General features: G+C 34.6%; 3 protein-coding genes across 3 annotated transcripts; 2 read left to right on the forward strand and 1 right to left on the reverse strand.

Moving 5' to 3' along the window:
• Positions 1-1,223: 1,223 nt before the first annotated feature.
• Positions 1,224-3,570, forward strand: CBG24334 (the record flags this gene model as incomplete). Its single annotated transcript, XM_002648174.2, has 2 exons — positions 1,224-1,539; positions 2,978-3,570. 2 exons carry the CDS (start codon positions 1,224-1,226, stop codon positions 3,568-3,570), a joined length of 909 nt encoding a protein of 302 aa, XP_002648220.2.
• A 1,671-nt stretch (positions 3,571-5,241) lies between these two features.
• Positions 5,242-6,142, reverse strand: CBG24335 (the record flags this gene model as incomplete). The annotated part of the gene is made up of 4 exons (XM_002648175.1): positions 5,242-5,405; positions 5,440-5,498; positions 5,541-5,702; positions 6,078-6,142. The coding sequence occupies 4 exons, from the start codon at positions 6,140-6,142 to the stop codon at positions 5,242-5,244; spliced, it is 450 nt and encodes a 149-aa protein (XP_002648221.1).
• Positions 6,143-7,843: 1,701 nt separating this feature from the next.
• On the forward strand, positions 7,844-9,047 carry CBG26706 (the record flags this gene model as incomplete). The annotated part of the gene is made up of 4 exons (XM_045241018.1): positions 7,844-7,882; positions 7,937-7,999; positions 8,212-8,298; positions 8,808-9,047. 4 exons carry the CDS (start codon positions 7,844-7,846, stop codon positions 9,045-9,047), a joined length of 429 nt encoding a protein of 142 aa, XP_045100696.1.
• Between the last annotated feature and the right edge of the window lie 4,005 nt (positions 9,048-13,052).

Raw genomic sequence — 13,052 nt, forward strand, 5'->3', positions numbered from 1 at the left:
CTTCACTTTTCACATTCAATTTTTTTTCATGTCTTTTTCAATTTATGATATATAATTAAATTGTATAGCATTATCTTATGTAGATATCTATGTAGATTCCCATAAAAATTATGAAAATTTGAAAAAAAATCCTTCATTGAGAAAAACGGCATCAAAAAGTCAAAGTCGGAACTGGTGGCCGAGTCAAAAAGTTAGGGTTTCCTAGGTCAACTGACAGTAAAATCTCGCGAAATTTGAAATTTTATTGATTTTCAGTGTTTTCTCAAATTATTCAAAATATTTTTTTAGGGTTTCTGTTGATTTTCTCGCAAGTATATTAAAAACAAACTGAAAAAAAATCTGAGAAAACGCTTAAAATCAATATGAATTCAAATCTCTCGCGCTTTTACGTTCAGTTGACCTAAAAACCCCCGCTTTTTCGCTCAGCCACTAGTCCCCACTTTGACTTTTTGATGCCGTTTTTCTCAATAAAGGGGTTTTTAACATTTTTTCTTCATTTTTATGGGAATCTACATAGATATCTGCATAAGATACTGTCTATTCAATAAAACGTGGGCACGCCGCAGGTTGCAAAGTGACACGCCCCTTTATGAAACGCGTGAGAAGAGAGAGTGCGTCGTTTTGGTTCCTTTGGGGAGGACGACATCGGACCCCTCTCGGACACACCAGGCCAGATCAAACTTACACACACACTCTTTGTCCTCTATGTCTCTTCTTTTTCGCACTCTCTCGTCTCTTGGAGACTCCCCGTTCCACTGAGAGAGAGAGGAGAACGCACATTCTGTGTCTAACGTTTCTTTCGTTGTGACTCGCTCTTGTTTTTTTTCTATAGTCATTTTATGCACCGTCTCGTTTTTTTTTCTGGACGTTTTCAAGCGTGTCCCATCTTATTAAAGCCTTTTTGAAATTTTTTAGAGTTCTTTTTGTGTTGCCTTTTTGAGTAAAAATATAAATATCTAAAAAAGGGCTTCTGAGATAGTCAAAACACTAAACATTTTTCAAAAAGAAACCAAACACTATGACACTAACGGAATTCAAACTTTTAATTTCTATATCGCCAGTCACTTCTTTACCCAGTTGAGCTAAAAATACTAAAATTTATAAATAGGTAATCAAAACTGGATTTTTGTGACTTTTTTGATGGAAGAACAGTTTATATCCTTATTTATACTTTTTTCTCCTTTTTTCTTCTTATCAGTAAAAAATTGCAGATAACATCAAAAATGCTTACCGCCACCGTGAAGTTGGAAGTTCCCGCATGGAAGCAACCACCGCCACCCGGAGCCTGGATTCCAGAACTGCCAGAAGATACTAAAGGACGGAATATGGATTTCAAAGAATATTTAGCAACATTCCGGAATAGTGGGAAACAGACAGTTGATCCATCCGCTTTTCGAGACGAGAAACTCGGATATGTGGTCCTTCAAGAAATTGAAAAGGTCCCAGAAATCTGGCAAAACAACAAAATAAGCAGAAGGAACAATTCGTGGGCCACAGTTGGAGCTGCCACTTTCAATAGGACTGGATCCTTAGTGAACAGTGAGTTTTTTGTGGTTGTTGAAATCAAAGAAGCAAGCAACAGCTGTCTAAAACAGTTTGAATCTTTTGCAAAAAAAATAACCAGAATAAACCATGTTGTAAGATTGAAAGGATCTTTGGGGCGTTTGAGCAGTTTTCAATAGTTTCATAACATAAAATTTGTTTTAAAATGAAAAACAAAAAATTTTGACTCTGCGTGGACTTGACCCTTTCACCTCTTGATTGCCAGTAACCCATCTGTACACAGTTGAGCAAAAGAATTGGTAAAGGTCTTTTCGATGTAGAATATAATGCAAAATCTAAAAAATATAACATGAAAAATCATTTTTAACTCCGATTATTAGGAAAATACCAAGTTCAACGGCTCATTTTTAGTCCTCCGACGATCAAAACCTGAAAATGTTCTTAAGAATAATTAAAAGTTTTGGTCTTATTGTGGTTCGAACCCTTGACCTTTAGATCGCTAGTCAATTTTCAACCCCGTTGAGACTAAAGTTTACAGGGTGGGGCAAAAGTTATGTAACAAAAGGAAGACATCATAACTTCTCGGATAATACAATCCGGGTCAAATTTTACCAGGACTTTATCAAAGGGATTTATGACAAAATTATATATTGATTATTCGTTACCGCTAGCTTTGTTTTTGATGGCGGGAGTCAAACTCTTCGAGTAGCGCCTATGACGGCACGGGGGTAGTCTTCGGCAAATTTTCTCGTTCGGCGGGGAAACTACATTTGATACCACCCAAAATTGGATGAAAACAAACTTGAACATGTTCCTAAAGATTTTCCTGCACCGAAATCATCATCGAATTGTCATCTGACGCAAGACAGACCTTTTTTTTGGATGTCAAGTTGGAACAATTGATTTTAGCACTTCCCGCAGAACATGTTTTTTGTATGAGCAGGTTTTACATATATTTGGGTAGTCTAATTTTGCGAGCTTCACGGCACGATGACTTAGGCATAATTATTTTGACTAGAACTAGTATTCCTGGCTCGCTTGCTTGCTCACAAGGATTCGCAAAAACAGGAAAAAACCGAAGTAGTTGTACAGAATGGAATGCCATCTTCGTAAAAATTAAGATATGAATATGAAACTAGGCAAATCTACTAATAAAGAGACGAGGAACAATTAAAAAATTAAATCAAGAGGCGAAGGGCGTCCGTCCGCGCCAGCTTGCGTCAAAACTTTCGTTACAGAACTTTTGCCCCACCCTGTAAATGAGTTATTTATCGATGTTGAATTTTGTGCTGACTCTGAGAATCATCACGAAATGTTCCGAAAATTGTTTTCAAATTGCAAAAATCACCAACAATACAGGCACCATGTTATAGCATTTTTGCCTCTTTTCTGTAGTTTTTTTGCAACTTTTCAAAAAAATACATATCAGTCAAATATAACTTATATTGCAAATGAAAAAAGTCCACATTTGCAGTGCCAACCATGGCCAAAATCTTCCATCGTGGCCGTACACTTCTTCGGGATCGGATTCAAAGAAAAATTGCTGCAGCCAAGAAAGCCAAGCAAGTTATTTGGGATGAGGACTTGGAGAGGTATCTTTGGACCTTCCCCGAACACTTTGCCCTCCGATTCTTCCGAGAAAAACTTCAGAAGCATATCACGAATTGTCGTACAAAAGATTGCTTTGATGCAAGCGGAGAGCCAATTGTTTTTACGATTGAAGATAGTGAGGAGGAGGTGGAGGAAGATGATGCCCAGGAATTTGAAGAAAATCATCATCCGCACAATTTTCGTCAAAATCAAATCGGAGACTTTGATGATATGGTTATCGAGGAGAATTTTGAATATGATGATCAGCAGCAACATGTTCATCAAAATCAAGACCAGGACTTCGAAGATGTTATCGAAGAACGGATGATCTACGAGGATGACTTGTTGGTTGAAAACGAAGTGGAAGTACGAGAAGAGGAAATAGCTGCAGATAATCGATTCAATGAGCCGGCCAAAAACGTTGAGAAATTTTCATCGCCGACAAAACCAAAAAACTTGGTGAATTTTTGGGTATAAGTACCATAAATGTTTCTTATACCACTACTTTTAAACCTAAAATTGTCAAAAAAATCTCGAAATTTTGACGCCAGTGGGGTTCGAACCACTGGCCGGTAGTTCTCCAGTCACTTCTCTATCCTGTTGAGCGAAAATGAAAAATTGTCATTTTAATGTAAAACAAATAATTTTTTTATATATTTTCAGTTGTACCACAATCAGTTGGAATTGATGCAACAACAAGCGGTAAGTTAGAATTATTTTCTGTGGAAAATTGTTTATTTGAATATTCAGAAACAACAGTATCAACCATGGCATCATCAGCAGGAGGAGCGTCATCAGCCGAGAAGAAATCCGGTAAGATTAGACGGAAAGTTTGAAAAACAAGTTATAAATGACTTCAAATACTGAAAGTTACAAAAACAACGAGGTTAAAGCACCAGCGAATTTTAATACTGCTCATTTTTGCTCTTTGGACGCTGTCATCCGTCTACCTAATTCATCAAAAAATGAAAAAATCTGTGAATAGCCTTTTTTTGATGTTCAATTTTTGCTCATTTTTAAAATTGTGACAAAAAATGCTGAAAATTGTTTTCAAGCCCACTGTCCAAAGATCACTTTCGAAAAGAGATTCTACAGTATCCCGTAGGGTTTTTTTTAAAATAGTGGTCATAAAGATCTCACATGTTATGACTTTTTAACGGTCGTTTTTCTAGCCCCTCACTCGGCGCCATAAAGAGAGAGCCGAGTACCACCTAGCCTCCACAGTCTATCAGGGCATCGCATAAAATGGCGCGGCTCCTCCCCATCGGACTGTCACATATAAGGCTCGCACCTGACCCCTCATCAGACATGAGCGGAATAAAAATTTTGAAAATTCGGAATAAGGAATAAGGAAGAAGGAATGAAATTTAAAAATCAGGAACAAGGAATAAGGAATAACAATTTTAAAATCCGGAATAAGGAATAAGGAATAAGGAATGAAAAATTTAAAATCCGGAATAAGGAATAGAAAAAACATCCGGAATAAGGAATAAGGAATTCCGAACGAAGGAAGATTTCTTTTTGTCTTGAAAAACACTGTTTATTTTTAAACACAAACAACGAAGAGAGAACTCACAACCGAGACACAAACAAGAAAAATGGAGAGGGAACTCTCAAACTAGAATTAACAAGAGCAACAAAAAATTAACTAGAATTAACTGAAGCAACAAACATTAATTAGAACTACCTAGAGCGACAGAAACTAAAAAATGAAGAAGGAAGTCTCCAACTAGAATTAAGAAGAACAGCAAACTAGAAAAATCTAGAAAGAACTTTCAAACTAGAATTAAAAAACTAATAAACAAAATCACAAAATCTCTACGAAATTGTTAAAGAAAAATTGGAGACAGGTATTTTCGACAGTTTCTTTTTTTTTAAGAATTACAATTCTAGGAATTCTAGGAATTCCCTTCCCTCCTCGCCACTACACCACACTTCGCTGGTTTCCTCCCTTCTCCCAATGCGTATAAGAAAGAGGGAAGATGAGGCGCTCGGCGGATTCAAATTTGAGTCAAATTTCAAACCTGTTTTTCTCGAAACTGGTGAGCCCGCAGCAAAATCTGAATATAGATTTGAAAATGTCTCATTCTCAGCTTTCGAATGATATAGGTCTCTTATCGAATTCCCATATCCTAGTTACAACCTTCCTTAGTAAGAAAAGTTTACCAGCTGTAGAAGATGAGCATAGCAGTGAATGCTTTTCATGTTCAGATTTGAGCATAAAGAGCTCATCGTAGTCGCCCCATCGCGAGTTATACAAACAACACTGCTCTTATCAATATTGAATTTGTCCAAATTTTTTGTGATTAGCTCTGAAAAATTTATAGCCGTATGTCTTCCACTTACTGGCATGCTTCCAAGTACTGCGAAACATGGCTGGAATGTTTCTTTGTGAATCCAATGAGCTGAAATCATTATAGTTTTGAATCGAAAACTCCACTAAAAACCTGCCAAGGAAAGCAGTGAATGCTTTTTGCCTTGGGAGTTCCATCCGTCTGACGTCATTGATAATTCCTCGGCATTTTTTCAGATCCAATTTAACTCGTTCTTCCAAATTCGTCACCAACAGATCCAGTCCTTTCGATGAATAGAAATATCGGCTTTTTATCCTGGAAACTGAGTTTTTTTTTGAAGAAAAAACTTTGGCTCTAGTATGAAATTCTAGTTCTTAAAAAAATTCTAGTCCTTAGAAAAAATTCTGGTCCTTAGAAAAAATTCTGGTCCTTAGAAAAAATTCTGGTCCTTAAAAAAAATTCCAGTCCAAAAAAATTCTGGTCCTTAAAATGTGTTAATGTAAATGTATATTTTTCATCTGAAAATTTCGTAAAATCCATGAATTTTGTTGTTTTAGTTTGTGGTTAAGAAGTTTTCGTGGTAGACATTAAAATTTTGTTATTAGAAAGATAGTAAATGTTGCAAGTATCAAAGTAAAGTGCACCCATGGTCCATTTTCTGAAGGAACATCAGAAAAATTGAAAATATACATATTTCGAGTTCCACCAAATTTGAAAAATGCTAGTTGGTAATAAATAAACACTGAGAGGACCATCTCTACCAGATTCCGCAGGTCGAGTAACGTTCTAAGTATTAAGTGTGTGTATTTTGATCCTCCTGTACAGATATAAAATTTTTTATTGGATCTAATCTGTCAACCATAGTTTCAAAACATATTTTTTTCGGAAAAGCTGTCCTGATGGCTTTACCTAAAAGAGAAAAAATATATCGGAATCCGAAACTTCAAAATGTAGATTTTGCGTACAAATTTGTAGTGCAATAGTCATTATCAGTTTAAAAGTAATAATTCTTACGGGATGTATGGTGTAGAATGGGGTACTTCTGTTCATAGGTCGTAGGAACCATCTAGAATAATGAAAATATGAATATGAGCTTTCACACTAATTCAAGAAGCTTCAGGCGTTTACATGTTTTTGAATAAAAAACTAAACTATCTTTTATGTAAAGCCATCAGGACAGCCTTCTCGAAAAAATATCTTTTGAAACTATGGTTAACAGATTAGATTCAATAAAAAATTTTATATCTCTAAAGGAGGATCAAAATAGACACACTTAATACTTAGAACGTACTCGACCTGCGGAATCTGGTAGAGATAGTCCTCTCAGTGTTTATTTATTACCAACTAGCATTTTTCAAATTTGGTGGAACTCAAAATATGTATATTTTCAATTTTTCTGATGTTCCTTTAGAAAATGGACCATGGGGGCACTTTACTTTGATACTTGCAACATTTACTATCTTTCTAATAACAAAATTTCAATGTCTACCATGAAAACTTCTTAAACACAAACTAAAACAACAAAATTCATGGATTTTACGAAATTTTCAGATGAAAAATATACATTTACATTAACACATTTTAAGGACCAGAATTTCATATTAGAGCCAGAATTTCATACTAACAGGAAACGGAATTGTACTCTGTTTTCGCGATGCTAACTCGATTTCATCTTTCCGTTTTTTTTTCATCTGAAATTTCCCAATTTCACGTTTTTAAATTGACAAAAAAACCTTTTCATTTAATTTCGGATGATATCTGCTCAAATGATAAGAAGCAGAATTCGTTCCACTCGTTTTTGTCCAAATAATTTTCGCGTCACATTCTTTACAAGTTGCCTCGTTTTCTGTTCTGACGAAGAATTCGTCAAACTTGCTCCGTTTTTTAGACATTTTTTCAGAAGTATTTAGTAATTGTAAAAACCAAATTTATTTCGAAAAAAACACTGAGAAAAACGCATAACTTTTCCAAGATTTCCAAAAAAAAATTTTCGAAAAACGGTGCAAAGGTGCTCCGTTGAAAAAAATTTTACGCGGCAATTTAGAGCGTTCAAATTTTTTTTCCCAGTTTTGAGAATTTTTTTCTGATTTTTGATAGAAAAAGTTTAAAATTTTTGAAGAGGAATAACAAAAAAAATCAGGAATAAGGAATAAGGAATAACAATTAAAAAATCAGGAATAATGAATAAGGAATAAGGAATGAAAAATTTAAAATCCGGAATAAGGAATAAGGAATAAGGAATAGAAAAAACACCCGGAATAAGGAATAAGGAATTCCGCTCATGTCTGCCCCTCATCCATATTTCTTTCCCTTTTTCTTTTTCGTTTCGCCCCTTTTATCCTATAAAAATTCAATATTTATTTTTATCAAAGCATCTTTTTTCTGAGACTTAAAACTACCAAAAAGAAGTGGTCAGAAAAAAGTTTCAGTCTAATTAATATAACATTTATTTTCAGATGGACCAAGACCAAATTGAATCGATGCAACAACCAGCGGTGAGTTAGATTTTTTTCGCTTATATTTTTTAGTTTTTATTTTTGAATTTTCAGCAACATCGTCATCAGCAAGAGCATAATCTGCAAGATGAACGTCATCAAGCACGGCGAATTCCGGTAAGTTTGGCAGGAAGTTTCAAAAAACTAACTATAATGGGTATCATATACCGGAAGTTAGAAAAAAAAAACAAAAAATTATTGCCGGCAGGATTTCAACCCCTGACCTTCAGATTGCCAGGTTTTTTTTGAAATGGAGTTTAATGATCTTTCCTAAATGTAAAAAAACTGCCGAAAACTTAGGTTGAAATTAATGACTTTTAAATTTTCAGCAGCAATGGCATCAGCCAGAGCAGAATCTTCAAGAAGAGCGCCTTCACAACCAAGCTCAAGCACGACAAGCTCCTCCAGAAGCTCAGGTAAAATAGAATAAACTTTTGCTCGAAAAAAAAAGGTTTTTTTATTAAACGAAAATTCTAAGCTAGAAATTGACAAGGTGAGCCCATGAGAAAAGGGGGGATGCATATTTAAAATGTCGACTGAGTCAAGAATAGAAAATTGTTTGAAGTTATTCGGAGGTTTTTATGAAAATTTCGTACTTTGCGCTTATTTCCGTAAAAGTTCATCATTTTGAAAAATTTCAGTTTATGCCGGTTCCTTGCATGAATGACACTATTTTCTCCATTGTAACTGAGTAATTTGAAATTATTCAGCTAGTTTTAGATTTATTCAGGCTTAGTAACAGAAGAATGCAAGAAAAAATTGCAAGAAATGACATAAACTGAAATTTTAAAAAAATTATTAAAAATGTTCAAAGTTGGGCCCTCCTTTTTCTCATCCCCCCCCCCCTTGTCATAAAGAGCCGAAATTTTCGACTAAACAATTATCCGAGATTTCAAATATTTGTCTCAATAAATCGAATTTCCAGCGTCCACCAACACAACGACCACAGAACGTTGTCTTCAATCCGGAAGTCGACATTGGATTCATCTCACATAATTTGAGAAGAATCGGAGAGGAACATCCGGAACGACAGCAGTTAATTATAAATGTGATGCGAGCTTATTTGGAAGTTTTCAACTCGAATTTACCGGCTAACACCACACCAGAGGACGTCTATGAATACTTGACTAGGGAGTACCCAAATGAAACTGGTGAACAACTTTAAAATTAATTTCTGCTCTTCTCAAAAAAATTTTTTTTGAAATTATCCAATGCTATGAAAATTCTTTCCAACACTTCCCTGATTCAATTGTTATTATTTTTCATTTATTTTTAAAAATTCATGTTTTTTCTGGAAAATGCTGAACAGAAGTCCCCTCTGAAAAATGTTCTGAAAAATGTCCCACACCTCTCCAATCACTTGACTTCTTGATTTCCATTGAATCTTTTGTGTAATGGTGTTTGTTTCATGTACTTCTTTCTTTTCTCGGGAAGTTTTCTAAAAATTCAAAATCTCTTTTGAATAAATTACCAACAAGGATGTCTTAATTGAGAATTCCACAATAAAAACAAAATTCAAGATTCTGAATTCCAGAGCTCGGACTTTTGAACATTGAAATGTTCCAAGATTAAAAAAAACCCGAAGTTCCCGAGGATCACTAAACATTGAAATTCTAAAAATCCATCCAAAATTCTAAAAATCCATCAAATTCAGAAAAGCTTCAAATTTCCGAATTTTTCGTATTTCCGGAATTTGAAAGATTTGTTTCCTAAAAATTGAGAAATTCCAAAATTCATGAAATTCTGATATCGCAAATACTAAAAATTTTGATAATTCGAATTTTCAAAACTGAAAAATTTAAACATTTCGATATTTCAAAAAGTCCGAATGCTGAAAATTTCAAAAAAAAAAACTACGGAAAGACACCTCCTTTTTTTGCGTTTAGTACAAAAAAAGATAAAACAGGGCGTCCTTCAAAAATCGGCGAATAACAGAAAAACTAGGATTTTTCAAAAAATTCTGTGAAGTTAAACTTTTTCAAGCTAGGTCTGTTTTTCACCTTCCACAGTTTTAGAAGAGATCATACACTCAACAGCCGAGCTTCAGACACCTGAAAATGGTCAACATCAACTGAAAACACGTTGACCGCTAGTTTTTCCAGCGTTTTTCTGAATTGGAACGCGCATGCGTTTTGTACTCGGTTTCACACCGGAGTACTTCTCCGCAGGATACCAAAGGAACAGTGACAGCCAACTATGACGTCACGGACCTTTTGAAAGCCATTTTTGTTTCAGCATACAAAGTCAAGCATCTAACTTGTTCTCTCCTTCCTCCTCTTTCCCTCGTCCCTCCTCGTCCCGCCTTAGCCACGCCTCTTTCTAATGTGGCCATTACTCCCTCATAACTGTCATAATAGCCTTGAGGGAGGAATGGTTGTCAGGCTGCTTCAGCCCCTTTCTATTATTTCATCATTTGTTCTTTTTTGTTAGAGCTTCACTCTTATAACATAACACGAAATAGGCCACGCCCCTTGCAGCCGCCTCATGAGGAATTTGCAATCCAGCGGCGCGCTTCTGAGATTCTCAAACTTTCTGAGCTTCTGTGCTATTGTTTCCAGTGAATTTTTCACATCAATTTTTAAAATTTTAATTTTTTCAGCGCCAGAATTGTTTCTTGTCACTCATTTTTGTTCACTTTTTTTCCCGCGCTTTTTTTCAAATGGACATTCGTTCCTCCTCCCCTCTCTTTCACTTTTCCGGCAGTCTCTTTCTCTCTCGTTTACATTTATTTTCTCGCCCCTACTCATTCTTCTATCATATTTCTAAAATTCAAAACACATAATTGTTTTCTTATCTTTTAGAATTTTGATAAGAACGTTAATAAGAATTATTGTGACCAACGGTTCCTTTTGTGGATTACCTTTTGTCAGGGGTTTTGTGGGCTCCGCAAGAAAATTCAGAGTTGACTGTCCCTGATACGAAATGATCCATACTAAATGATTTGATACGTCCGGTTACCAATTAAAAAAAAAACCAGAACATTTTTCGAAAAATTACCGATAGTTTTCGGTAAGTTTGCGGTAACTCTACCAGTAGTTTCACCGGTAGAGAACCGGTAATTTATCGTTAAAAATTTGGATAAATTTACCAAAACCGTATCGGTAGCAAACACTGCTCGGGAGCTATCTGGGCATGAATTCAAGTTACAATTCATGACTGACATTCGTAGAAAGCCCACGAAATTTCCAGTCTGAACATTTTTTCTGTTTTTCCTAAACGACGTTTTTAAGTTTCGAGAAAATTGGGTCAGCAGTAACTTTCATTTGGTTTCAAAGTATTTTTGGCTTGTTAAAGGATCGCGAGACCAAATCGGGCGGTCAAATTTTGTCAGAATGCTGCTTTCATTATTTCCAAACTTGGAACATTTTTCATTTCCAAACTTCTGGATTATTTTTAAGCACTTTTCGATGAAATTTTTAAGTGTATCACCATATTTCAATGCTTGTAAGTTTTGAACTTGTTGATTTTCCGAAATTTCTTGAAATTTTGCAAAATGCAATAAAATATTGGAAAATGTGACTTTCCTAGAATATCCTGGATTTTAGTTTTCTGAAATTTTAGAATACTTGACATTACTAATTTTTTCAAACAGCTGTCCAGAATTTCCAAATTTTCGATAATATCCTCAATTTGCTAGAGTGCCTATAGAGAAATTTTAAATATCCTGGTTAAATGAATTGTTGAAAATTTATGTTAAAATTTTTGGATTTTCCGTTTTTTTTTTTTGCGATTTCCAGTACTGCTGAATTTTCTGAAAATTTGATACTATTTTTGAAAATCCCTAATCAAAAGATTTTTGAAAGAAACGAATTTATAGAAATTTTTGAAATTTCTTGAATGATGAATTTATGAATCTGAATTTCGTATTTGTATGGAATTTTGTCATTCAATAAAAATTAATTTCTTTTCTTCTAATTTTAGCTTCTGTAATTTGCCTACAAGCTACAACAAAACTTATAATCTACAAAAATCCCTTCAATTTTTTCCTTCGATTTCTCAAACTCAAAATATGAAAACAAGCGTGAAACGCCTAAATTGGAATTGGCGACCAATTCCAATTTAATAACTTTTGTTGAATCAGTTCTTACCGAACGTTTTTTCCATCAAATTAATGAATATCCGTTCGATAAGAAAACGGACCACTATCGGTTTTTTTTCTCTTTTGATTGGCGAAAAAAGTATCTTATCGTCGAGATCATTTTGTTTTCGGCATTGCTCTCTTTTTCTCTTTTTGTAATTTTTTATTCCCTTTCACTTTTTATTTTCGCCCTTCGAATGTGTTAAAATTTTTTTGAAACTAAGAAACAAAATTTTCTCTATTTATTCTTATCAGTAATTGATTTTTGATGAGAAACTTTCAATATTTCAGAAAACTTCAATCTGTTCAAAATGGAAACATCCGTTGTAAGAATCAAGGGAGAACCGCCCGAACTCGAGGTATTCTTAAAAATACTGCTTTGTTTTTGAAAAAAAACTTATATTTTCTTTTCGAAGATGACATTTCGAATAATTTCAGACGGAAAAAAGCGCGCAACTGAAAGCAAACGCGGCCAAATTAAGTGGTATATATTTTGAAATGAACCACGCTTTCCATGCAGTTGAACACAAACTATCGGTGAGTTGCTGTAACAACACGTAGAGGACTTTCATCCAATTTATTTGGTTCCTGTGAAAAGATATGAAAAATAGTCCTTTTTTTTCGATACTACTATACAGTTTTTTGCTAGTTGGTCATTTTTGATATCATTCACACGAACCTTTAAAAAGTTGTTAGAGAGTTTAACCTAGTCGTTCAAAAGTTTATATCTATGTAATTTGTGTTCTATGATATTATTTCCGAAAATCTTACAGACAGGAGAAGAAAATCCGGATATGAACAGAGCATTGATTAAAACGCTCCAAGATGTCATAAAAATTGTGAACAACAAAGTGAGTTTAAAAAAAGAAATCACAGCTCTATAGACAAATTTCATAAAGTTTCAATTTCCTATTATCCTTGTCAGAGAAAAAAAAGGTTGAGTCGAAGTGTATGCGATGTTTGTAAACAAATATCTGAAAGCGTAAACAACCGGAAACAGTTGAAACGAGTGCGACAGTAAGTGCGACAGTAACCCGGCGGGAAAATGTTAAATTTACCTATTTTTTACCTTTTCTTTCTCTTATTTTGCAC

This window comes from Caenorhabditis briggsae (assembly GCF_000004555.2).
Source record: "Caenorhabditis briggsae AF16 supercontig from assembly CB4, cb25.NA_140, whole genome shotgun sequence".
Classification (NCBI taxonomy): Eukaryota; Metazoa; Nematoda; class Chromadorea; order Rhabditida; family Rhabditidae; genus Caenorhabditis; species Caenorhabditis briggsae.